The sequence below is a fragment of the Oryx dammah genome, unplaced genomic scaffold (assembly GCF_014754425.2).
Source record: "Oryx dammah isolate SB20612 unplaced genomic scaffold, SCBI_Odam_1.1 HiC_scaffold_29, whole genome shotgun sequence".
NCBI lineage: Eukaryota > Metazoa > Chordata > Mammalia > Artiodactyla > Bovidae > Oryx > Oryx dammah.
The window spans coordinates 23,443,292-23,469,021 of NW_024070213.1; the positions used below are offsets into that span (position 1 = coordinate 23,443,292).

At 41.0% G+C, this 25,730-nt stretch overlaps 1 protein-coding gene across 1 annotated transcript in view; it reads right to left on the reverse strand.

The window, feature by feature from the left end:
* PLBD1 (phospholipase B domain containing 1) overlaps nt 1–18,090 on the reverse strand; it is an 87,412-nt gene extending 69,322 nt beyond the window's left edge. The window contains exon 1 of the mRNA XM_040235236.1: nt 17,762–18,090. Coding sequence (XP_040091170.1) covers nt 17,762–17,867 — 106 coding nt within the window. The 5' untranslated portion in view covers nt 17,868–18,090. The remainder of the gene's footprint in view (nt 1–17,761) is intronic.
* Nucleotides 18,091–25,730: the final 7,640 nt, after the last annotated feature.

Consider the following 25,730-nt stretch of genomic DNA (forward strand, 5'->3'; position numbering starts at 1 on the left):
ACTGTCTATGAAATGAGCACTAAAATTAGAATCTTAATGTTAGAGCATCGTGGTACCTTGGCCCAACAAGGTGATAGACTGGGACTGGGTCAAGCTGCACTAATCAGCTAATGTTATAACTGTTAAAGAAAGATCTTGAGCAGGAAAGTCAATTTATTCTCAGTCAAGTCATGACCATAATGGTGGGCTTTCTTTAAAAATGGTAAAGTGGAAGTAAGGGCAGTGATAAACACAGGCAGGTGCAGAATACCTATTCACCAGCTTTCTGGGGGATGAAAGAGAGTCTAATTGTTACTGAGTCAATTGACCACAGTTGGATAATTGTGGGCAACATCCACAGAAACGTCCTTTCTGCTCCTCTCCTCCCAAATATAATAAATATGCTTTCCAAACTGATCTTGGACCATGAATGCTACAGCCTCCAGCCCCTTCCCAGCTTTTCTCCTGCATTCTCGTCCACCCTTACCACCAGTGAACTTGGAGGGAAAGGAGAAAGAGTGGCTGTTTCACTGTTACTGGTACTACCCCCTTTTCTTACCACAAATAATAAACTTCTGCAAATCTGTGCTTTTTTTGACATTCATGTGCCCCCATATATGGGGAAAAAAAATTTTTTTTTACCCAGTCCTCAAGAGAGTTCAGTGAGAAAAATTTACTGCTAACACACTGACCAATTTAGCAAGTGCTTTGAGAATTAAGCCAAAATCTGAGTTTCTTGTGCTACCCCTAATTGATGTCCTCTGTTCCTCAATGTTTTCTCCATATATCAACTCTTCCTGGTTGTCCAGTCTCATGCCTTAAAATTTTTTTTTTTTCTTAAATACTTGATTAGTTTAAGCCTTATGCTTTTCTATTAAAAAAGAAAATCTCCATGTTGTGAAGTGACTGGTGTGGAAACTGTAATAGCAAAAAGGTAGAAAAATATCACATAATTCTAATCTCAACCTTGCTCTATGCAGGCTCTGTGAAGGTAGGGGCCACTTTTGCTTATGACCCCATATCCTGGGAATGCTAGAGCTGGCACAATAATGTTTCTGTGATGGATCTAGATTACATGTGTGTGTTCCTGACGCCAAAGTGAAATTTATCTGAACATTCACAGAAGTTAGTCTAAAATAACTCAAGTCGTTATGTCCTCAAGCTCAGGTAAGATGCCTAGAGGATATTCAGATGCCCAAGGGGCAAACACCATCTTTGTGAAAATGAGATTTAAACATTTCTAACAGTAACATCCTTAGAATCAATGCACTTGATAAATATTGAACGATTGAGAATATTACTTTCTAAAAAAGTTTTTTCTTCCACAAATAAAGATGAAAAGAAGCCCCATCAATTTTTGATTTCTAAGTAAAAACCCAAACACCCAAAATGAATTTCTTTTCTTTACCTATGTATTCTAATATTTTCTATAAGTTAATTGTTTTCAGTTGAAAAAAAATTCATCACACTGTCTTAGAATTTGTAAAATGGTAATACATGGCCAAAATCACTTTTTCCCATAGTTGGAACCTAAGCTTCATTTATGAAAGAGGAAGTGGTTTTCAACCCTGAGCAATACAATTTTACCCTAATATAGTCAGTCAGATAGAGGGAAAAAAGATACATGAGAAAGCAGAGCATATGTCAGAGAAAATATAAAAGCAAACTTGCAACTTAATCTATTCAGATTAGTTTTAGCTAATAGTTTACTATGATCCTCGAATTGCTTTTCTCTTTCAATGAGCACAGTCACTCAACTTCCTTCTCTGAACCCTGGCTTTGCACCTTTCCTTCTCTGAAAGGACTTAAAATAAATGGATACCTGGTTTTTAGATTTGCTTTGTCTCTTCATCAGAGTCACTAAGAAAATAACTAACTAATGAATAATCAGTCTCCAGGCAACAAAATCATAAGTTGGTATTTTAGCTCTCACTCTCTCCATAAATCAGAGCCTGGGATTCTGGATGGAAAGAGAATCATTTGGCGAAGTGCTCCAGAGAACAGGAGTAGGGGGCTAGGAGAGTGAAACACAGAGGGAGGGAAAGCGGCAGGGTGCATTTAAGATGGTCCAAAGGGGTGTGCAGAATAAGCCTCTGAAGACCACGCCCCAGGGATGGAATGAGGGAGCATTTATCCACCCACTCACATCCTGCATAGGTCAAAGGTGGCCTTTGACCAGTGCTAAACAGCTATGATTTCAGAGGAGCTCTGAGCTAGAAAGTGGGGGCTCTTGCAGTGTGGCTGAGGTGAGGTGCCTCCGCTTACCTGAGTGAAGCTATAATAAAAGGAAGAATATGAGGTGGGTTGAATAATGTGTCTAATACACAAAGCAGGTTGAAAGGGATTAGTTTTTAAAAAAAATAGCTTGAAGGAAACAAAATACTAGTACATAAAAATGCTGCAGGTTTGCTTGGCTCTGAAATGATCTCTTTCCTTCACCTCCTAGAAGTGTACCTGGTTCTTCACTGCTGGCTTAACTCAAGAGTTCTTGTCAAAAGTCTTATCAACAGAAAGTCAACTTTGCCCCATTTTGATTTAGCACTAAGCTCACTGCTCATCTAGATCTCTCTTTAGTTATATGAATTTGTGTGTATTTGTCACAGTAAATTTGACTATAAACTTCTTAAGAATGAGGGGTGGCATCATGTCTCATTGTATTGACTCCCTTGGGCTTAATATAATGTTTTATCCTATGGCCAAATCCTCAGCTTTTACACTGGCTGGAAGGTTACCGTTGGAGACAGATTCACATCACATCTGCAGTACATTAATTCTTGATTTCTCACTGTAAATTAGAATTTTGATATCTTAGGTCTGGTTTGAGTAACTTGACGCTACTTTATATTAGAACTGTAGCTGTGTTTGCAAGGCTGCAGGACAAACTTCAGAGCAAGCCTATCTCTCTCAATCAAGAGACTTTCACAATTTTTCCCAAGAAGATTATAACATATCTGCTGTCTATACAGACATGGAGTTGCAAGTGTTAGACTCAAGTTTCCTCATGATTTCGCTACCTCTATTAGTTTCATTTTTTTAACCACATTAAGTAAATTCCTGTTTCATAGTAGTACAAGAAACCTACATAATAACATTATTAATACATTTTCTAGTCACATCTTAAAGCTAAGTTGTCAAAAAATTGTGAGACCTAAGTTGTAGAAGCAACTGGAACCTTCTCTATTTTTTTAAAAAGGTAAAACAAATGTATTCTTAAACAATTCTTAAATGTTAAACAAAATTAATTCCTTGAGATTCACTACATTATTGCTGCTACTACCTTTTTTGCTATTTCAATAGTTAATGCTTTGTAATTTGGAATCCAAACAGGTGACACAAGTGAAAATAGTGTCTAAATAAGTGTGAAAACTAAAGTTTCTATTTTGTTTGTCAGAACCAAGACCCAAGATGAAGTTTATGGATAAAAATTTCATATATTATGGAAAGTAAATCACCAAGAAATAGTTATTTAAAATTTTCTACCCCAATTTTGGGGCTTCCCTGGTGGCTCAGATGGTAAAGAATCTGCCTGAATGCAGGAGACCTGGGTTTGATCCATGGGTTGGGAAGGTCCCCTGGATAAGGGAATGGCAACCCACTCCAGTATTCTTCCTGGAGAATCTCATGGACTGAGGAGCGTGGTAGGCTAGTCCATGGGATCGCAAAGAGTCAGACACAACTGAGCAACTAACACATACACACATGCTCCAATTTCAGGACTGAAGGAGGAGGGTCTCTTAAATTTTCTTCTGGAGAAAGTTTTTTATCTTTTCTATAAGTTTCAGGACCAGGAAACAAAATTTAATAATAAAGATTAATACGTATTAATACTTCTCCCAGAAATTCTTCTGAACTTTTTAAGAAAATGTTTTTAGCTAAAGTCTAATCAATAAATGTGATGCCATGCTTGTATTTTCCCTATCAGAGTCTATAATAAATGTTCAGTCAAAATATTTGTATGTTAGTCTTTATGAGAGAACCTCCCTAAATTTTCTCAAAATATCCCAAACTCAACACATCCCAAACTAAAATCACCCTATTTCCAACCCTCAAATAAGCACCTTTTCCTTTAATTCTTACCTTGATGAAGGCAAGAAACATCTACCCGCTTTGATCTGGGTATTCTCAACTCAACATTGCTAAGTATTAGGGAAATGCAAATCAAAACTACAATGAGATAACACCTTACACCAGTCAAAATGGTTATCATCAAAAAAGTCCACAAACAATAAATGCCAGGGAAGGTGTGGAGAGAAGGGAACTCTCCTGCATTGTTGGTGGGAATGTAAATTGATACAGCCACTATGGAGAACAGTATGGAGGTTTCTTTAAAAACTAAAAATAGGTCTATCATACAACACTGCAATCCCACTCTGGGCATATATCTGGAGAAAAACAGGATAGGAAATGATACATGCACCCCAATGTTCTTACCCTAAAAAGGAAACTGATGTTGTTTCTTCTGGCCATTTACCAAGTCCTCACACTTTTATCTACTTCCTTTCCTTTCCTATGTATCACTTTAGCTGATGCTTTCCCCATTTCTGGGAATTATCTTGTATATATTCTGATAAACTGGTATAGCCCTTGAACTGGTTCAAGATGGCAGAGTAGAAGGATGTGTACTCACTCCTTGAGAGAGCCCTGGAATCACAACACACTACTGAACCATCATTGACAGGAAGATGCTAGAACCAACCAAAAAAGATATCCCACATATCCAGAGACAAAGGAGAAGCTGCAATGAGACAGTAGGAGGGGTGCAATCATGATAAAATAAAATCACATAATCACCATGTGGGCTACTCATAAACTGGAGATCAATTATATCACAGAATTTCTACTGGAGTGAAGGTTCTGAGCCCCATGTCAGGCTTCCCAATGTGGGGGTCTGGCAACAGGAGAAAGAATCCCCAGAGAACCTGACTTTGAAGGCCAGTGGGATTTGATTGCAGGACTTCCACAGGATTGGGGAAAACAGAGTCCACTCTCGGAGGGCACATACAAAATTTGGTGCACATTAAAATCCAGGGGAAGGGAGCAGTGACCCCATAGGAGACTGAACAAGACCTTACCTGCTAGTGCTGGAGGGTCTTTGCAGAAGGAGGGGGGCAGCTATGGCTCACCATGGAGACAAGGACATTGGTAGCAGCAGTTCTCAGAAGTACTCATTGGCATGAAGCCTCCATGAGGTCACCATTATCCACACCAAACAGCCTGTAGGCTCCAGTGTTGGGCTGCTTCAGGCCAAACAACCAAGAGGGAAGGAACACAGCCATACCCATCAGCAGACAAGTGAGTTAAAGTTTAACTGAGCACAGACTTGTCCACAAGAGCAAGACCCAGCTCTACTTACCACCAGTCCCTCCCATCAGGAAACTTGCACAAAACTCTTATATACTCCATCTACTAGAAGGTAGACAGCAGAAGCAAGAACTGCAACCCTGCAACCTGTTGAATAAAAACCACTATCACAGAAAATTAGAGAAAATGAAAATGTGGAGGATTATGTCTCAGATGAAGGAACAAAATAAAACCCCAGAGAAGCAACTAAATGAAGTAGAGATAGGCAACCTTCCAGAAAAAGAATTTAGAATAATGATAGTAAAGATGATCCAGGATCTTGGACAAATGATTTAGGCAAGGATTGAGAAGATGCAAGCAATGTTTAATATAGACCTGGAAGAACTAAAGAACAACAAACAGAGACAAAAAGTACACTAGCTGAAATTAAATAGATACTAGAAGGAATCAAGCAGAATAAATGAGGCAGAAGAAGGAATAAGTGGGCAGAATGGTGGAAATCACTGCCACTGAACAAAACAAAGAATGAAATAAAGACAACCTAAGAGAACTCTGGGACGTATTAAACACACCAACATTTGCATCATAGGGGTCCAAAAATGATAAGAAATAGAGAAAGGATCTAATAAAATATTTGAGGAGACTATAGCTGAAAACTTCTTGAACATGGGAAAGGAAACCCCTCAACCAAGTTTGGGAAGTTCAGAGTGTCCCAGGCAGGTTAAACCCAAAGAAGAGCACAGCAAGACACATGGTAATCAAACTGGCAAAAATTAGAGACAATGGAAAAAGATGAAATCAACAAGGGGAAAATGACAAAAAAAATACACCGGTACTTCCATAAGGTTATGAGCTGACTTCTAGGCAGAAACTCTGCAAGCCAGAAGGGAGTGGCACAATGTATTTAAAGCGATGAAAAGGAAAAACCTACCACCAAGAATACTCTACTCAGCAAGCATATCATTCAGATTTGAGGGAGAAATCAAAAGCTTTTCAAACAAGCAAAAGTCAAGAATTCAACATTATCAGAAAAGCTTTACAACAAATACAAAAGGAACTCCTCTAGGTAGGAAAGAGACTAGCAACTTAAAACAAACCTGTGCAACTATAGACTGCTTTTAAACCTCATAAAGCAGCAAACCTAAAAACTACAGTGGATATACCCACAAAAAAGAAAAAGCAACCCAATATAACACTGAAGATGACCATCAAACCACAAGAGAAGAGAACAAAAGAGGAAAGGAAGAAAAAAGACCTACAAAAACAAACCCCAAATAATTAAGAAAATGGCAATAGGAACACACATACTGACAATTACCTTAAATGCAAATGGATGAAACGTGCCAACCAAAAGACAGAGACTGTTTGAATGGCTTCAAAAACAACACCTGTACATATGCTGTCTATAAGAGACCCACCTCAGACCTAGGGACACATACAGACTGAAAGTGAGGGGATGGAAGAAGGTATTCCATGCAAATGGAAAGCAAAAGAAAGCTGGAGTAGTCATACTCCTATCAGACAAAATAGACTTTAAAGACTTATAAGAGACAAAGAAGGACACTACATAATGATCAAGGGGTCAATCCAAGAAGAAGATATAACAATTGCGAATATATATGTACCCAACAAAGAAGCACCTCAATTCATAAGACAAATCCTAACAGCCATAAAGTGAAAAATTGACAGTAACACGATAATAGTGGAGGACTTTAACATCCCACTTTCATCAATGGATACGTCATCCAGTCAGAAAGTCAATAAGGAAACACAGGGCTTAAATAACACATTAGACTAGAGGGACTTAATTTATATTTATAGAGCATTCCATCCAAAAGCAGAAGAACACATGTTGCTCAAGTGCACATGCAATATTCTCCAGGACTGACCATATGCTTGGCCACAAAGTGAGTGTAAATTTAAGAAAACCGAAATCATATCATGCTTGTTTCCCAATGACAATACTTTGAGGTTAGAAATAAAGTACAAGAAAAAAAACAATAAAACACAAACACATAGAGGTTAAGCAAAATGTTACTAAACAAACAGTGGATCACTGAAGAAATCAAAGGGGAAATCAAAAAATACGTAGAGACAAATGAAAACGAAAGCACAAGGATCCAAAAGCTATAGGATGTAGCAAAAGCAGCTCTAAGAGGAAAATTTACAGCAATACAGTCTTACCTCAGGAAACAAGAGCAACCTCAAATAACCTAACCTCACACTTAAAGCCATTAAAGAAGGTAGAACAAACAAAACCTAAAGTTAGCAGAAGAAAATAAAACAAGATCAGAGCAGAAATCAGTGAAACAGAGACAAAGAAGGCAACAGCAAAGATCAGCAACACTAAAAGCTACCTATCTTTGAAAAGATAAAACTGATAAAGTCTTAGCCAGATTGAGAGAGGACTCAAATCAATAAAATTAGCAATGCAAAAAAATGTTACAACCGACACCACAGAAATACAAAATATCATAAGAGAAGACTACAAGCAACTGTATGACAATGAAATGGACAACCTGGAAGAAATGGACAGATTCTTAAAAAGATGCAGACTGAATCAGGAAGAAATAAAAAATATGAATAGCCCAATCACATGCACCGAAACTGAAACTGTGATTTTAAAACTCCCAACAAACAAAAGTCCAGGACACAGGTGACTTCTATCAAACATTTAGAGAAAAGCTAACACCTATCCTTCTGAAACTGTTCTGAAAAAATGGCAGAGGAAGGAAAACTCTCAAAATCATTCTATGAGGCCATCACTCTGATACCAAAATCAGACAAAGATACCACACAGATAAGAAAATTACAGGCCAATATCACTGTTGAACACAGACACAGAAATCCTCAACAAAATACTATCAATTCTAATGTAACAATACACTAAAAGGCTCAAATACCATGATTAAGTGGGATTTATCCCAGGGATGCAAGGATTTTTCAATATTCACAAATAAAGCAGTGTGATAAACCACATCAACAAACTAAAGAATAAAAACCATATGAACATCTCAATAAAAGCAGAAAAAGCTTCTGATAAAATTCAGCACCAGTTTATGATTAAAAAAAAAAAAACTTTCCAGAAAGTGGGCATAAAGGAAAAACATGCTCAGTCACTCAGTCAAGGCTGACTCTTTGCGACTGCATGACCTGTAGCCCTCCAGGCTCCTCTGTTCATGGAATTTTCTGGGCAAGAATATTGGAGTGAGTTGCATTTCCTTCTCCATAAAGAAACCATACCTCAGCAGAATAAAGGCCTTACAAGACAGCCCTAACAGAATGGGAAAGACTAGAGATCTCTTCAATAAAATTAGAGACACCAAGGGAACATTTCATGCAAAGATGGGCTTGATAAAGGACAGAAATGGTATGGACCTAACAGAAGCAGAAGATATTAAGAAGAGGTGGCAAGGATACACAGAAAAACTGTACAAAAAAGATCTTCATGACCAAGATAATCACGATGGTGTGATCACTCATCTAGAGCCAGACATCCTGGAATGTGAAGTCAAGTGGACCTTAGAAAGCATCACTAAGAACAAAGCTAGTGGAGGTGATGGAATTCCAGCTGAGCTATTTCAAATCCTGAAAGATGATGCTGTGAAAGTGCTGCACTCAATATGTCAGCAAATTTGGAAAACTCAGCAGTGGCCACAGGCCTGGAAAAGGTCTGTTTTCATTCCAGTCCCAAAGAAAAGCAATGCCAAAGAATGCTCAAACTACTGCACAATTGCACTCATCTCACACGCTAGTAAAGTAATGCTCAAAATTCTCCAAGCCAGGCTTCAGCAATACATGAACTGTGAACTTCTTGATGTTCAAGCTGGTTTTAGAAAAGGCAGAGGAACCAGAGATCAAATAGCCAACATCCGCTGGATCATCAAAAAAGCAAGAGAGTTCCAGAAAAACATCTATTTCTGCTTTATTGACTATGCCAAAGCCTTTGACTGTGTGGATCACAAGAAACTGTGGAAAATTCTGAGAGAAATGGGAATACCAGACCACCTGACCTGCCTCTTGAGAAACCTATATGCAGGTCAGGAAGCAACAGTTAGAATTGGACATGGAGCAACAGCCTGGTTCCAAATAGGAAAAGGAGTACATCAAGGCTGTATATTGTCACCCTGCTTATTTAACTTATATGCAGAGTACATCATGAGAAACGCTGGGCTGGAAGAAGCACAAGCTGGAATCAAGATTGCCAGGAGAAATATCAATAACCTCAGATATGCAGATGACACCACCCTTATGGCAGAAAGTGAAGAGGAACTAAAAAGCCTGTTGATGAAAGTGAAAGAGGAGAGTGAAAAAGTTGGCTTAAAGCTCAACATTCAGAAAACAAAGATCATGGCATCTGATCCCATCACTTCATGGGAAATAGATGGGGAAACAGTGGAAATAGTGTCAGACTTTATTTTGGGGGACTCCAAAATCACTGCAGATGGTGACTGCAGCCATGAAATTAAAAGACGCTTACTGCTTGGAAGAAAAGTTATGACCAACCTAGATAGCATATTGAAAAGCAGAGACATTACTTTGCCAACAAAGGTCCATCTAGTCAAGGCTATGGTTTTTCCTGTGGTCATGTATGGATATGAGAGTTGGACTGTGAAGAAAGCTGAGTGCCGAAGAATTGATGCTTTTGAACTGTGGTGTTGGAGAAGACTCTTGAGAGTCTCTTGGACTGCAAGGAGATCCAACCAGTCCATTCTGAAGGAAATCAGCCCTGGGATTTCTTTGGGAGGAATGATGCTAAAGCTGAAACTCCGATACTTTGGCCACCTCATGCGAAGAGTTGACTCATTGGAAAAGAGTCTGATGCTGGGAGGGATTGGGGGCAGGAGGAGAAGGGGACGACTGAGGCTCGATGGCATCACCAACTCGATGGACATGAGTTTGAGTAAACTCTGGGAGTTGGTGATGGACAGGGAGGCCTGGCGTGCTGCGATTCATGGGGTCGCAAAGAGTCGGACATGACTGAGCGACTGAACTGAATTGAACTGAACTGAAGACAGCCCTGTGGATAACATCATAGTCAATGGTGAAAAGCTGAAAGCATTTACTCTAAGATCAGGAAAAAGGCAAGGATGTCCACTTTTGCCACTTATATTCAACATAGCTTTGGAAGTCCTAGCTCCAGCAATCAGAGAAGAAAATAAAAGGAATCTAAATGGGGGGGGGGGAGTGAAACTGCCATGATACTATACATAAAAAACCCTAAGGATACTACCAGAAAACTACTAGAGCTCATCAATGAATTCAATAAAGTTGCAGGATACAAAATTAATACAGAGAAATCTCTTGCATTTCTATGCACTAAAAGTGAAACATCAGAGACAGAAATTAAGGAAACAATCCCATTATCACTGCTTTAAAAAAATAAAATAAAACATCTAGGAATAAATCTACCCAGGGTGCAAAAGACCTGTACATGGAATACTATAAGGCACTGGTTAAAGAAATCAAAGATGACACAGATGAAAAAATATATTATGTTCTTGGATTGGAAGAATCACTATTGTCCAAATAATTACATTACCCAAGGCAATTTACAGATCAAATGCAATCCTTATCAAATTACCAATGACATTTTTCACAAAACTAGAACAAAAAATCTTATAATTTGTATGGAGACACAAAAGATCCCAAATCATCAAAACACTCTTGAGAAAGAAAAACAGAGCTGGAGGGACCAGGCTCTCTGACTCTAGATTATACTGCAAAACTACAGTCATCAAAACAGTATGGTACTGGCAGGAAAACAGATATATAGATCAATGGAACAGGATAGAGCACTCAGAAATAAACCCATGCTCCTGTGCTCAATTAATCTATGACAAAGGAGGCCAGACTACACAATGGTGGGAAGATAGTCTCTTCAATAAATGACGCTGGGAAAACTGGACAGCTACATGTGAAAAAAAAAAAGAAAGAAAGAAATTAGATCATTCTTTAATACCATACACAAAAATAAACTCAAAATGGATTAAAGACACTACACAGCTCCTAGAAGAAAACATAGGCACAACAGTCTCTGACATAAATGGCAGCAATATCTTTTTTGATTCACCTCCCAGAGTAGTGGAAATAAAAATGAAAACAAATAGGAACTAATTAAACTCAAAAGCTTAGGCATAGCAAAAGAAACCATAAACAAAGATTGGGGAAAATATTTGCAAATTACGTGACCAACAAGGGATTAGTCTCCAAAGTTTATAAACAGCTAATGTGACTTAATACCATCCAAAACAAACAACCCAATCAAAAAATGGGCAGAGGACCTAAATAAAGCTTTCTCCAAAGAAGACGTACAGATGGCCAAGAGGCACATGAAAAGACGTTCAACATTGCTAAGTATTCAGTTCATTTCAGTTGTGTCCGACTCTTTGTGACCCCATGAATTGCAGCACGCCAGGCCTCCCTGTTCATCACCAACTCCCAGAGTTCACTCAAATTCATGTCCATCGAGTCGGTGATGCCATCCAGCCATCTCATCCTCGGTCATCCCCTTCTCCTCCTGCCCCCAATCCCTCCCAGCATCAGACTCTTTTCCAATGAGTCAACTCTTCGCATGAGGTGGCCAAAGTATTGGAGTTTCAGCTTTAGCATCATTCCTTCCAAAGAACACCCAGGATTGATCTCCTTCAGAATGGACTGGTTGGATCTCCTTGCAGTCCAAGAGACTCTCAAGAGTCTTTTCCAGCACCACAGTTCAAAAGCATCAGTTCTTCAGCGCTCAGCTTTCTTCACAATCCAACTCTCACATCCATACATGACCACTGGAAAAACCATAGCCTTGACTAGATGGGGAGCTGGTATATTCAGATGCCCACAAATTCATTACTGCTTTCTTACTGTATTTGCAATGATACCTTGCTGTTTTTATGCCCCCAAAGAGTCAGCAAGTGTAACCAAACTACTAGGACAAAGTTTCAGTCATTCCTAAAAAAGAAAAACAAATCAGAGAATATTGCTTCATATCCTTCTCCCTGACTTCTGCTTAGATGGACAAAAGGGGTTGCAGGTGGACTCCTGAAATTCCAGGAGTGAAAGGAGTCCAACATGACAGCCTGGGACTTGCACTTACCCATGTGATGGGGGTAGCATGTGGAAGTTCACAAACAGTGACTGTGGGCCAGCAAAGCCCTTCTGATGCTCTTAGTCCAGAGAGCATCCAGACTGCCTGGGTGGGCCCAACTGCCCTCACCTCCCGTGCTCCCCTCTGCTCCCGCAGCTTGGAGGGGCCAGTGCAGCCCAGTGAGAAGGAGGAGCTGCATTAGGAAGACTAAGAGGTAGGTGGCAGTGTCACTTGTCCACGCCAACAGCTAGGTCAAAAATGAGCAGTTAAGGAAAGAGATTTTTTCTTCAAATGAGTTTGGAGATTTTCACCATTACAGGGAGTAGGGTACTGATTGCTATTATGAACAGAGTGATAAGAAAAGTCGAAACTTGCTCTAGATTTCTTCCAAGAGACAAGAAAGCTTCTGGCTCCACTGAAGAAGCTTGATGGGACTGGGGGAGATAAAAATGAGATGCTTTTATGCTTGCACCCTGCATCCTTCCTAGTCAACGTGGCAGGTGTGGAGGCATCTGTGGTCACACAGCTGTCACTCATGATGCTCTAATTAGCACAAGACTGACTTCTCAGCCTTTGCCTGATCCAGTTCAACTGGGATGTGATTGAATTAATATAGGACTAAGAGAGTTCAGTTCAGTTCAGTCATGTCTGACTCTTTGCAACCCCATGAACTGTAGCACGCCAGGCCTCCCTGTCCATCACCAACTTCTGGAGTTCACCCAAATTCATGTCCATCGAGTCAGTGATGCCATCCAGCCATATAAGAGAAACGCAAATCAAAACTACAATGAGATATCACCTCACACAATTCAAAATAGCTATCATCAAAAAATCCACAAACAATAAATGCTAGGGAAGGTGTGGAGAGAAGGGAACCCTCCTACACTGTTGGTGGGAATGTAAATTCATACAGCCACTATGGAGAACAGTATGGAGGTTTCTTTAAAAATTAAAAATAGGTCTACCATACAACCCTGCAATCCCACTCCTGGGCATATATCTGGAGGAAAACATGATTGGAAAGGATATATGCACCCCAGTGTTCATTACAGCACTGCTTACAATAGTCAAGACATGGAAGCAACCTAAATGTCCATTGACAGAGGAACAGATAAACAAACTGTGGTACATATATACATGTAATATTACTCAGCCAATAAAAAGAATGAAATAATGTCACATGCGGCAACATGGATGGATCTAGAGATTATCATACTGAGTGAAGTCAGACAGAGAAAGAGAAATATCATACGATATAGCTTATATGTGAAATCTAAAAAGAAATGATATAAATGAATTTATTTACAAATAGAAACAAAGTCACAGACTTAGAGAACAAACTTATGGTTACGAGGGCAAAGAGTGAAGGGAAGGGATAATGAGGGAGTCTGGGGATTGACATGTATACACAGCTGTATTTAAAGCTTATAACTAACAAGGATCTATTGTATAACACAGGGAACTCTGTTCAATGTTATGAAACAGCCTGGATGGGAAGGGAGTTTGGGGGAGAATGGATACATGTATATGTATGGCTGAGTTGCTCTGCTGTGCACCTGAAACTATTACATTGTTAATGGGCTATATTCCAATGTAAAATAAAAAGTGTGTGTGTGTGTTTTAAAAAGATAATACATTACCACATTGAAAAAAAAAAAAACTGGAACAGAAAAACAGGAAGTGAGGTGAAGTGAAGTGAAAGTCGCTCAGTCACGTCCAACTCTTTTTGATCCCAGGGACTGTACAATCCATGGAATTCTTCAGGCCAGAATACTGTAGCTGTTCCCTTCTCCAGGGGGTCTTCCCAACTCAGGGATCAACTTCAGGTCTCCCACATTGCAGGTGGATTCTTTACTAGCTGAGTCACCAGGGAACCCCGAAAAACAGGAAAGTATTGGGAAATTCTAAAGCAGCCATGGTTAATAAAATTGCACTTTGGCAAAAATAATCATGATGACTTCAGACACTTATAACCCACGAAAGTGCTTTCTGAAAGAGCTGCTTAATGTACTGGTATGCACCCCAACTCCCCAAAATGTTAGGCCATGATTAGAAAATCTGTTGTTATAACAAGTTATTACTTCACTGAACAGAAATTATCATCAGCGATTCTGTTGCCTTATCAAGTGGCTCAGAGGGTAAAGCGTCTGCCTGCAATGCAGGAGACCTGGGTTCGATTCCTGGGTCAGGAAGATCCCCTGGAGAAGGAAATGGCAATGCACTCAAGTACTCTTGCCTGGAAAATCCCATGGACAGAGAAGCCTGGTAGACTATAGTCCATGGGATCGCAAAGAGTTGGACACGACTGAGCGACTTCAGTTTCACTCTCTTATCAAGAGATCCGTGATGCCTTTTCAGAGAAAAGCAACTCCCATGGCTGGTCATAATAGACAGTCAATTATATAGCCCCTACTATGTGCCCTACTTAGTTAAGCTTTCCTGATAGCTCATTTGGTAAAGAATCCGCCTGCAATGTGGGAGACCTGGTTTTGAGCCCTGGGTTGGGAAGATCCCCTGGAAAAGGGAAAGGCTATCCATTCCAGTATTCTGGCCTGGAGAATTCCATGGACTGTATAGTCCATGGGGTTGCAAAGAGTCAGACACTGTTCCTCATAACAAACTTACGATATAGGTATTATTATAATACCCATTTTACAGATGAGGAAATTGAGGCATGGAGAGATTAGATAATTGGCTAAAAGTCATGCAGTTTGTCAGTATTGGAGCCAGGCTTCAAACATAGGAGGTCTGGCCCCATGGCTTCTGTCTTGGAATTCTAACCCATCTCTCTAATGTTTGACTTCCTAGAATGAAGACCTACCATGGAAAGAGTGAACATATGGTGCAACTTCCACAGGGAATCTGGAAATAAGGAAGCCCTCAGAGATAAAGGATCTATTGAGATTGGCCTCAACCACAAGTCTGCTGTCAATTTAAGGAGCCTGAACAACTCCCAGGACTGTAGACTCCTTGACAGCCACTTAAAGGGATTAGCTAGTCTAGACAGGCAGTCACTTAGTCTCAAGTGGTACTGGTAAACCATGGAAGAGTGGAAAAGGAGTCTGTGACCAGCTGTTTTGGGCAAGCAGTAACCGGTAAGGAGCAGTTATGTATTGCCTGAAATGCCCAGTCCTAGTAAGAGGCAGATGAATCAGGTCCTCAGCCTGAGAATCCCTGATATATTTTTTATCCCAGGTAGTTTGATTACAGTGAGAATGTGCCCAGAGCAGGCTACACAAATAATCGGATTGTTAAAAATCAGTTTCCTTGTATCTGATCAGCTCTGGAGAACTGCAAAGAATGAATTTCTAGAGTCTATCCCCGAGAAACCCAGGGCCAGATCTGAAACTCACTTTACCAAGGCACATGCCACTTTATGAGTGTCTTGGCAGCCAACCCATCTCTTTCCCTAGTGACAACCTGACTGCCCTATACATATGACTAGGAAAACTGGTAATTCCCTGGTTGTCCAGTGGTTAGAACTCCATGCTCTTATTGTTGATGGCTTGGGTTCAGTCTCTGGTTGGGGCCACAAGCCGCTGGGCGGAAAAAAAAAAGAAAAGAAAAATTTACAAGGCATCCTAAAACACACGTGGGCCTTTCGGTCTGGAAAGATAAATGCAATGTGATTATGTTTGAAGCCTATAATAGACTGAGGCCAGAATTGGGGACTCAGTTTAAGAAGCAATTTCTTGCAGGGTGATATTTTCCTAAATAAACAGTGCCCCATTTTCAGAAAAACAATGTCTCCACCTCATTCTTTAGGCTGCCCACTCCATCTACCGGAACATTTAAAACAATTCCAATAATATAAAAGGAGACCAGGAAAAAAACAATTCCAATAATATAAAAGGAGACCAGGAAAGGGAGAAAAGTTTCTGCCATCGTTCCAGACACAACCGCTATTTCCGTTTCCGGGGCACTCCCCAGCCTGTCCCAGGTTTGCTCAAAACTGAGCAGTTTCAGTGTGCCACAAGGCGACATTGACACCACCGCCTCCAGAACGTGCAAGCAAATCACAGGTCAGGAGCCGGGGAGTGATCACTTCTGAGCTCACTGGAAAAATTTAAGAGTGATAAGTGGGCACATTGCGAAAGCTAAGGCTTTGAAATCTGGTAACTGCACACACTGGTTGATGGAAGACAGTAGAACAAGAACCCATAAGGCGCTTTTAGGAAGGGATAGCCCTGCTGAACCCCACCCTAGTCTTGCGCAAGGTCAGCAAAGAAAGGGGATTAGGAAATAAAATGAATCCTCTCTCGTTTTAAATAAATGGTCTCTTATGCGTTACTTTTGAAGTCTTTCAGGTTGTTTTTTTTTTTTCTAACTTAATATTAGTTTTACTCATTGGGAGTGAAACAGACAAAACCCAGACCTCCCTCCCCCACCTCAACACACACACACACACACAAACACCCTCTTTTTGCTTTTGAAGCAAAGGGTACAGTTCAGTGTCAATACCTGTAGGGATAAAACCTTGTTTAAAACCTGTTTTATTAAGACGGGAGTAGCCAAGTACATGCTGTTTTGCATTTCAGCTCTGCCTCCACTTGCTGTGTATCTTTATGCAAATCATTGAACTTGCCCAGTCTCAAACTTTCTCATCTGTAGAATAGGGATAATAAACCTATTTAGGATCGTGTTATTGTTGTTGTTTACTGGTTAAGTCGTGTCAGGCTCTTTGCCACCCCATGGACTGTAGCCTGCTAGGCTTCTCTTTCCATGGGATTTCCCAGGCAAGAAAACTGGAGTGGATTTCCTTCTCCAGGGGATCTTCTTCACCCAGGGATCAAATCCACGCCTCTTGCGTTTTCTGCATTGGCAGGCGGATTCTGTTTTACCACTATGCCACCTGGGAAGCCCATTTAGGACTGCAGTGAGCAGTACATGAAAACATAAATCCTTGGGTGCACTGCCTAGCACATTTCAAGCTAACAATACCAGGTTGCACTTCTCAACACTAAACCGAAGTCATTGTCAATTAAAAAAAAAAAAAGTGGCAACTTGGATCACACTCTCTGATGAGAATAAATATATTTAGATGTCCTTTGGCTGACGCTTTTAGGATCAGCCAAGAATCAGCAAAGCCAAGAGCCGTGCCGGAGCGAACCTATTTGCTGCCAAGAATTCCGGCCAGCACTTTCTAAATTCGGAGAAACACACCCTCAAGTCCCCGTCCGGGGGCCATCCCCGAGCGCCAGCTCAACCCGGGCCGTCCCCCACCCCCGGCAGAAGCGCGTTCCTTGGCTTCCATCCAGAAAACAGACGGATACCCGCGGGAAATCAACTTGAGTGGACTCGAGCGCACAGGGCGGCACGCGCGCAGAGGGGAGCGCGCGGGCTCCCAGGGGTCCCTCCCGGCGCCCCCAGCCGGGGCGGCACACTGGGCACGCGGCTCACCTGCCTGGCTCAGAGGCACCGCGGCGGCCAGAAGCAGCAGGAGCAGCGGTAGCCGGGCCGGCGGCGGGGGCAGCCCGAGGCGCTCATCCCGGCGGTGGCGGGGCATTGCTCGGCGGCCGCGATCTCCGCTCCGCTCTGCAGGACGAGGCAGCTGCTGGCAGAGCGGCTCTGGGGCCGGCAGCGGGGCGCCCAGACGCGGAGTTTCGGGCGTCCTTAACTTTCCTCTCTCATAAGCCCGGCCTGTCTGGGGCTTTTTAGGGGCGAGGAAGCCTCACGTGGTCTTGAGGACAACCTTCGTCCTGCTGGGCCCGTCTGGGAAGGGCGGGTCCTTTCTGACCCTCTAGCGCCCCGTGAGCCGGGCCGGGCCGGTTCCCCTCCTGCACTCTTGGGACGTATGTGCTGCTTTCTCTGCACTCCGTCGAGCGGTTTGGCGACCCAGGGCTGGGACAGATCAGTTCACGTCCACACCGCTGGCTTCCAGGGCCGGCCACTGGTCTGCAGCAGCGGAGACGGGGCGTCCTGGGCAGTGCAGAAATGCATACCCCTGCCTACACGCAGATTCCTCGCCCTTTCGGAGAGGGCTTCCCAAGTGCTTCCAACTCAGGGTTTAGCGCCCGTCTCCATCCCCGCTGTTTAACCTCAATCCATTTGCTGCAGCTCAGGACTTCGGATCTTTTGCTTTTCAAAACTTCATTGGCTGGAACCACCACTGGCGAGTGATTCAGATTAGATGGGGCTGAAACCAGTGATTTCCCAGAAAACTCCTGTGAAGTCCCCATTTCTGTGCGGGGTCAGGTGAAAGTGACATTGTGAAGGCGGCAACACCGTGCCTTGGGGGACATTGTGAAGGCGGCAGACGGTGCCCTAGGTGACATTGTGAAGTAGGCAAAAGGCATTTTATTCATCCAGTAAGACCTCTGTTGAGCCCACCTGTGTGTCCCGTACAGGAGGTATAAAGACCACTAAGACCACGGTCTACAGCAGGCCAGGAGCGACAAAGCCCTATAAATAAACAGGTACCGGAAGTTGCCTTCAGTGCTGTAACAGAGTCCTGCTTACCTATGATTGCATCCACCTGGGGACCAAGGCACCGCCTTCTCCATCTTTCTTCTGAGCTTAACCGAGGTTTAGGGGAGATGGGAAGGGAGGGAAAGAGGCACTTTTCCTAGAGGGCGAAACACATTTGTCTTGCTAGGAATGATATAAAACAATTACATCAGATCTTTATGCAAATTGTTAAACACATCACAGTATGCCTGTTTCTCTTCCAAAAGGTGTAATTAACTTAGCATTTAAGCACTTATGCACCGATGGCAAAAATTTTAGCATGACAAATTTGTTACTCAATGTCGTTTGGGCTAAATTCTAAGCATTCTTCACCTCCTCCATATTCTTTGCCCCTTCACTTAGGGTTCTTCTTTGTTTCAGGGGGCTTATGTATTGACTGGGTAGAGTGCATCTACTCTGAGTCATCTTTTTGGCTTGGTGGCCTCCAGGGAGATGTAGTTCATCTCTTCTGGTCCTCCTTGTGGTACAGCAGTGGCAGGAATCCACTGTTGACATCTGAGGCTCTTGGCCTCACATCTGGATTCCTAAATGCTCTGTGTATTAGTTAGGTAATGACAAATTCCCAAAGTTCGATGGTTAATGCAACTGAAATGTATACCTGACTCATATACCAGTCTAGTGTCGGAGTTCTTTATTGGTTGGTGGCTTTCTTTCATGTGGAAATTAAGAACCTGGTATCCTTTCATTTGTGGTTCCACCATTCCCTAAAACAGATGTCCCCATCTTTCTTGGTTCATAGTGCCCTGAGAATCTTGGGACTGCAGGCCGAAAGAAATATCTAACAGTTTCTTTTATTAATTAGTTAGGATCAAACAATTTATAAGTAGTAATTTACTCAGTGTCCTAGATGGTACTATGTTTTCCTCAAAGATTTATATCTCAAATGTTCCCTTTAGTTCACTGTGGTGTGTTCCACTGATACTATTATTTCCTGTGAATATTTAGCATATCCTAGGTCTTCTGTATTGCAGCTGGGTTCTTTACCGTCTGAGCCACCAGGGAAGCCCATATTCTAGGTAGCCCTTGGTGAATTCACTGTGGTTCTCAAACTGGATACAGGAACCATCACCCAAGGGACTTGGAATGTTTTCTTCTAACCAGAAGAAGAGGAAAGAATACGGGACAGCTCTTTTACTTCTTATTCACTTCCACTCACATTCCATCAACAGTAACTAGACATATTGCCATACCTGGATGCTAAAGAGACTGGGAAATGCAGCCTCTGGCTCAGACGTCACCTCTCAGAATGGAAAGAAAACGTACATTTTTGAGGAAGGAACCTGGCTGTCTCTGGCACTCTCAGCAACCTCTCCATCCAGACTTGGATTCTACCGGATCCTCTGGCTCATTCTCAGACTCCTCCGATTCCTCTATGTGTGTGTGGGGGGGGGTGGGGTGGGGGGTGGGGGTGGGGGGGTGGGTAAGGGTAAGGGTGTGGTGGGGGGAGGTGGGGTGGGCTTGTGGAGTAGGGACTCAAAGATCCTGACTTGGGGTGTGTTAGTCAGCCTCCCCAAACAGGGCCCTCTATCACTGCCTATCTGCAATTCACATGTCATTGTAGGGCATATAACTCCTTGCAAATTCATGAACTACATTCTGAGAAGTTTAAACACAGCCTCCTCTGCTCTGGTAACTCTAGACCTATTTGGAGTTTCTATTACCAAATGCTCCCACATCCCGCCCCACCCATCAAATAGGCGACTCATCTCCTAGAGGAAGGGTGGTGCTGGCCCTTGCATCAACTCTCTGAGTCTTTCTCTTATCAGCTCTTCAAACTTTGTAGTTGTTTACATAAGAGTTATTATACATTCTTATACTTTATCTTTTAAACATTTATTATCTACTATATACCTTTTATATATTCTTCTTATTCCAATTTATTGTTCTTGAATATTTTTCACACCACTTTATTTCAATCTGTGCCTTCTAATCAACTGTTGAATATTTCAAAATATTTTTCTCTCAAATGCACACATCTGACATTTGAATGACTTTGAATATTATGGTTTGTGTCTACACAAGACCTCAAAAAGTCACAAGCTTTACTCTTTGGCTTTTTCATTACTTTTGTCTCCTCCTTCCTTGAGAAACAAGTTTTAGCTTATTGGATTTAATCTACTACTGGAAAATTTACTAAGTTTTACTAAATGTGTAGGGTAATATTCAACTTCCTCCTGTATATTTACTTCTGTAGTTAATTTTTCTTGTATTTATTTATTATTTTCCTACATTCATTTTTGTGCAGGTTGTTTTGGTAGTTGAACTTACCATTTGGTACTCTGAGATCAGATTATTGAGTTCAGACTGCTGTATAACCAAAGAAAAGATGGACATTCCTGGGCTCAAGCTTAATGCCCGTGGAGCTTGTTTTGCTCACTTATAACACAGTTCTGTACTGAGCATCACTGACTCAATGGACATGAATTTGAGAAAACTCTGGGAGATACTTAAGAACAGGGGAGTCTAGTGTGCTGCAGTCCATGGGGTAGCAAACAGTCAGACGTGACATAGCAACTGAACAACTGTACTATATCCCTATCCTCTCTTCTACTCACTTGCTCGGACTTTATATAAGTTACCGTCCATTGTAATTTCCAGACTGCAGGTGTTTTGCAAACTGGTTACATAAAAGAGGAGCTGCCATTGGTCAGCAATTGTAAGGCCACTGGCACATCTTAGCTTTGGGACCACAGTATAAGGGTGAGACGTGAATCAGGCATGAGTTGACTGAAGTAGATGAAGCAGAGTTTAACAGAGAAGTTGCTATACAAGTTGAATACTGATTAGAGTAGACGCTTAGTAGAGTAGAGTAGATGGGATAGAGTAGATGATTTAGTATCATTATCTTTCTCTACAGATAACTGTAAACTTTTTACCCAGGTGATAGGCATCTTGGTCCCCATCTTTACATTCCAAAGAGGCTGAAAAAAAGACTGAACACCCTTGAGGCCAAGCACAGTTTCTTCATTGTTGAAGAGGGATGTAATTTTTTTTTGCCTAGGGTTCTTTTTTCATAATTTTTCTTTTTCTATTTCTTTTCTAAATTCAGTGGCTATCTCCTGGAGTCAATTCAGTCACTTAGTCAACGTCTGACTCTTTGCGACCCCAAGGACTGCAGCACGCCAGGCTTCCCTGTCCATCACCAGCCCCCAAAGCTTGCTCAAACTCATCTTCATCGAGTTGGTGATGTCATCCAACCATCTTATCCTCTGTTGTCTCCCCCTCCTCCAGCCTGCAATCTTTCCCAGCATCATGGTCTTTTCTAGTGAGTGAGTTCTTCACATCAGGTGTCTGACGTACTGGAGTAGATGTCACCAATTTCTCTATTTACTTTCCTTCCCCCACTCTTAATTATCTTAGTATTTTCTCTTCTTTCTACAGACAGAAATACCAATACCAAGTAAAAACAGTTAACAAAATGAAACCCTTTTTTAGTTCTGTTTAATCTTGACTACAGATGCAAAATATTTCTGTATTAAATGTCCCAGATCCTCTTTCAGATTATAAAAAAGGATTTAAGCCTAAACCATGTGTAACAGTGAATAAATGAAAAGTATTTGATCAAGATTTGGTTGGTCTAGTTGCTATTGATATTTTTAAATGAAGACAACAAGAATACAAGTCTTAGGCAATGAATTCTTGGAAAGTGGATAGAAATTAACATGTAAATGAAACCCAGGGTCAAAACCCAAGAAAATGTTACTAGGAAAAGATCCTATTTCAGTCTAGCTGAGTAAACTAGATGAACATCCCCTGGATACAGAGAATTGTGTTCTCAACTGTGCATATCAATCTTCCAAAAAACTGCAGTCTGAGAAAGGAATACTAGGGAGCATTGCCAAGAGAAATTTGAATACTCTCTCTGTTGAGAAACACATTGTCTGCTAGCACTTTCAATGTAAAGATGAGTAATCAGAAACAAGAACCAGCACAACATGGAGTCTTTTAGAAACAGTGCCATACGAGGGAAAAGGAACATCATCCTGAAAGCTCAAATTTCTAAAAAATATCAATTTTAGGAACCCAAAGAAATTTTAGGAAAATAATATTAGCATCTTCTATAGGATATGAGAAGATTGGCTGTCTCTATTCAAGAGAAAATTTATAAAGAAAAACAGGTTGAGAAGAAAAAACATGAGATGAAATGGGAGATGGATAGAACAGGAGAGGGTTGATAGAAAACTAAAAATTTCATTGTATTATTGACTTTCCATTGGAAGCTATGAATGAAGAGCAGAAACTGACACTTTTGAAAATGGAGTCAGGAATTTGACGGAAAAATTGATGAGGCCTTCCAAAAAACAGAGGCGAAAGATAGGAATGAAAAGGAAGGTAAGGGTGAGAGACACAAAAGAGTCTACAGTCCAACCTAAGAATGATATTCTTATTGAAAATTAAGATCAAATAAAATCAAACAGAAGCACTGATCAAAACACTATCAGGAAAGCTTTCCTGAGCTGAGTGCTTTTCCTGATATGATATGATGGGAGGTGCCCAACATCACTTACATTGTAGTCTCGGCAATATTTTTTGCCTAAATATAATCATGGGGATCATATCTGGCTGGGGCCAGCTCCATGGGCACATGACCTGTGTGATGAAATATCCCCCATCCTCGATGGTGAGAGATGTACTTAGTGGTGTGGATGTACTTAGTACCACTGAACTGGACAGTTAAATAGGGTTACAACAGTAGGTTTTCTGTTTTGTGACTTTTATTGCATCTGGACTACAGATGCAAAATATTTCTGTATTAAATGTCCCAGATCTTCTTTCAGGTTATAGAAAAATAATTTATACCTAAACAGTTTATAACACCAAAAAAAAATTTTTTTTTTAAATAGCAAGATGTGTTCTAAATATAAATTATAAATGAACACTATAGTAAGTTACCAGTTTATAATCTTACAATATCTAACTTGCTCTAAGCAAAATAAAAAACAAAAGTTTCAGCAATCTTTCCTGCAAAAAAAAAAAAAATACACACACATCATCATCATCATCATCCTTAGAAAGGACCCACGCTTGGTTTAACGTCCTGCTGTCACTTGTCCTGAAATTCTTACTAATTTCTGAACAGACAGTCTTGTATTTTCATCTTGTGCATTTTCTTGCATCACAAATCATACAGCCATTCCTGAATCTGCCAAATCTACATTGTGGGACATTCTACAAGACAACAGGTCTATATTATTTTCTAAAATGTCAGTTACGTAATAGATATCCCCTTCCTCACCCCTCAAAAACCCACTGCCCTAGAAAAAGCATGAAGTACTCTTCCAGGTTAAAGGCAGTTAAGGAGACGTGATGACCCAAAATGTTAATAATGTGCAAACTTTAATTGGATCTTGAGTGGGTATATGTGTATGATGGGGGGATGTCTACAAAAGACATTTTAGGGGAGAATATTTGGGAAAATTTAAATAAATAAGGACTATATATTAGATGGCATTGTACATTTAAACATTTATTGGGCACGAAAATTGCATTCTGTGTATGCAAAAGGAGGTCCTAGTTTTTAGCCAATACAGCCTGTGGTCAAGTGTCATGATGTTTGCAACTTACTGTCAAATGGTTTGGTAAAAATAAATGCATGTAGTTTGGTCTAAGTCTTGTCTGACTCTTTTTGCAACCCAATGGACTGTAGCCCTCCAGGCTCCTCTGTCAATGGGATTCTCCAGGCAAGAATACTGGAGTGGGTTGCCATTTCCGTTTCCAGGGGATCCTCCCAGCTCAGAGATCAAACCCATGTCTCTTGCATTGGCAGGCGGCTCTTTGAGGCACCAGGGAAGCCCAAATGCATATATGGACACAAGTAAAATAAATATGACCAAAGAACTCCCACAATAATCCTCTCAGCAAACTTCTTTTCTAAGGGGGAGTTTTTAATGAGTATTTGTCCATTGACTTTCTAATTGGTTTACGTCTCCAGTGTCTCCCTTTCCATGGTGCCAATAATACCTAAGTCCAGGCATCTCCTCCCTGTGCTCTTTCAGCAATCAGCAGATGACTTCTCTTAAACACAGATGCTCTCAAGCCTGAACCCATCAATCTACGGGCCCTGGTCCTGGAGGTTAAAACTTTATTGAGTCTTCACTCAATAAAGGTAAGTCTCTCCCTAGGGGTAACTGCCTATCAACTATTAAGAAAACAGGTTCTGAATGGTATATAAGAAGAGGAAAAATATAAACCCACTAAGAACTGTGATTGTTCCAGTGAAGGGAAAATGGAAAATGTTACCTACAAAGTAGTAAAAAAGAAAAAAAAAAAGCAGATCAACTTTGCCGTTCAAGAATCATCTACAGCCCTTGTTGAGAGAAAAGGTTGCGGCCATGAAATTTTATATTGAGGTTTTTTTTTTTTTTTGAGGTTCAAAAAATTTATTTGGTCAGGGTTTTTTTTTTTTTTACTTTACAATTCTATATTGGTTTTGCCATACATTGACATGAATCCACCACGGGTGTACATGCGTTCCCAAACATGAAACACCCTCCCACCCTTATTGAGTTAATTTTAGTTCATGTGTTAAGGTAACCAGTGTTCAAGGACTCAGAAAATAGAACTTGCATGAATCATAAAATCATTTTTGAAAGAATTACTTTGATACAGTTCAACAGACTGGATGACAAGTCAAAATAAAGAAAAATGGGGAAGTCATAATGTAAAAATTTAGAGAATCTTTTACATGGTTTAGTAACTTCAGGACCCCACATTCAGGAATCGAGTGGGTTCTGTACTCGCCAGTGAATTCTGCTAGGAAGGTGGCAGCTTGCCCTTCTGTGTTTCGATTAGCAAGACTGTTTTTTCCCTCTTCCCTTTCTTGCCCACTGACACAAGGTGGATTTCTCAAGTTGCATTTTCCACTGTGCAGTGTGGATTGAGTCCCTGCTGTGGTTGATAA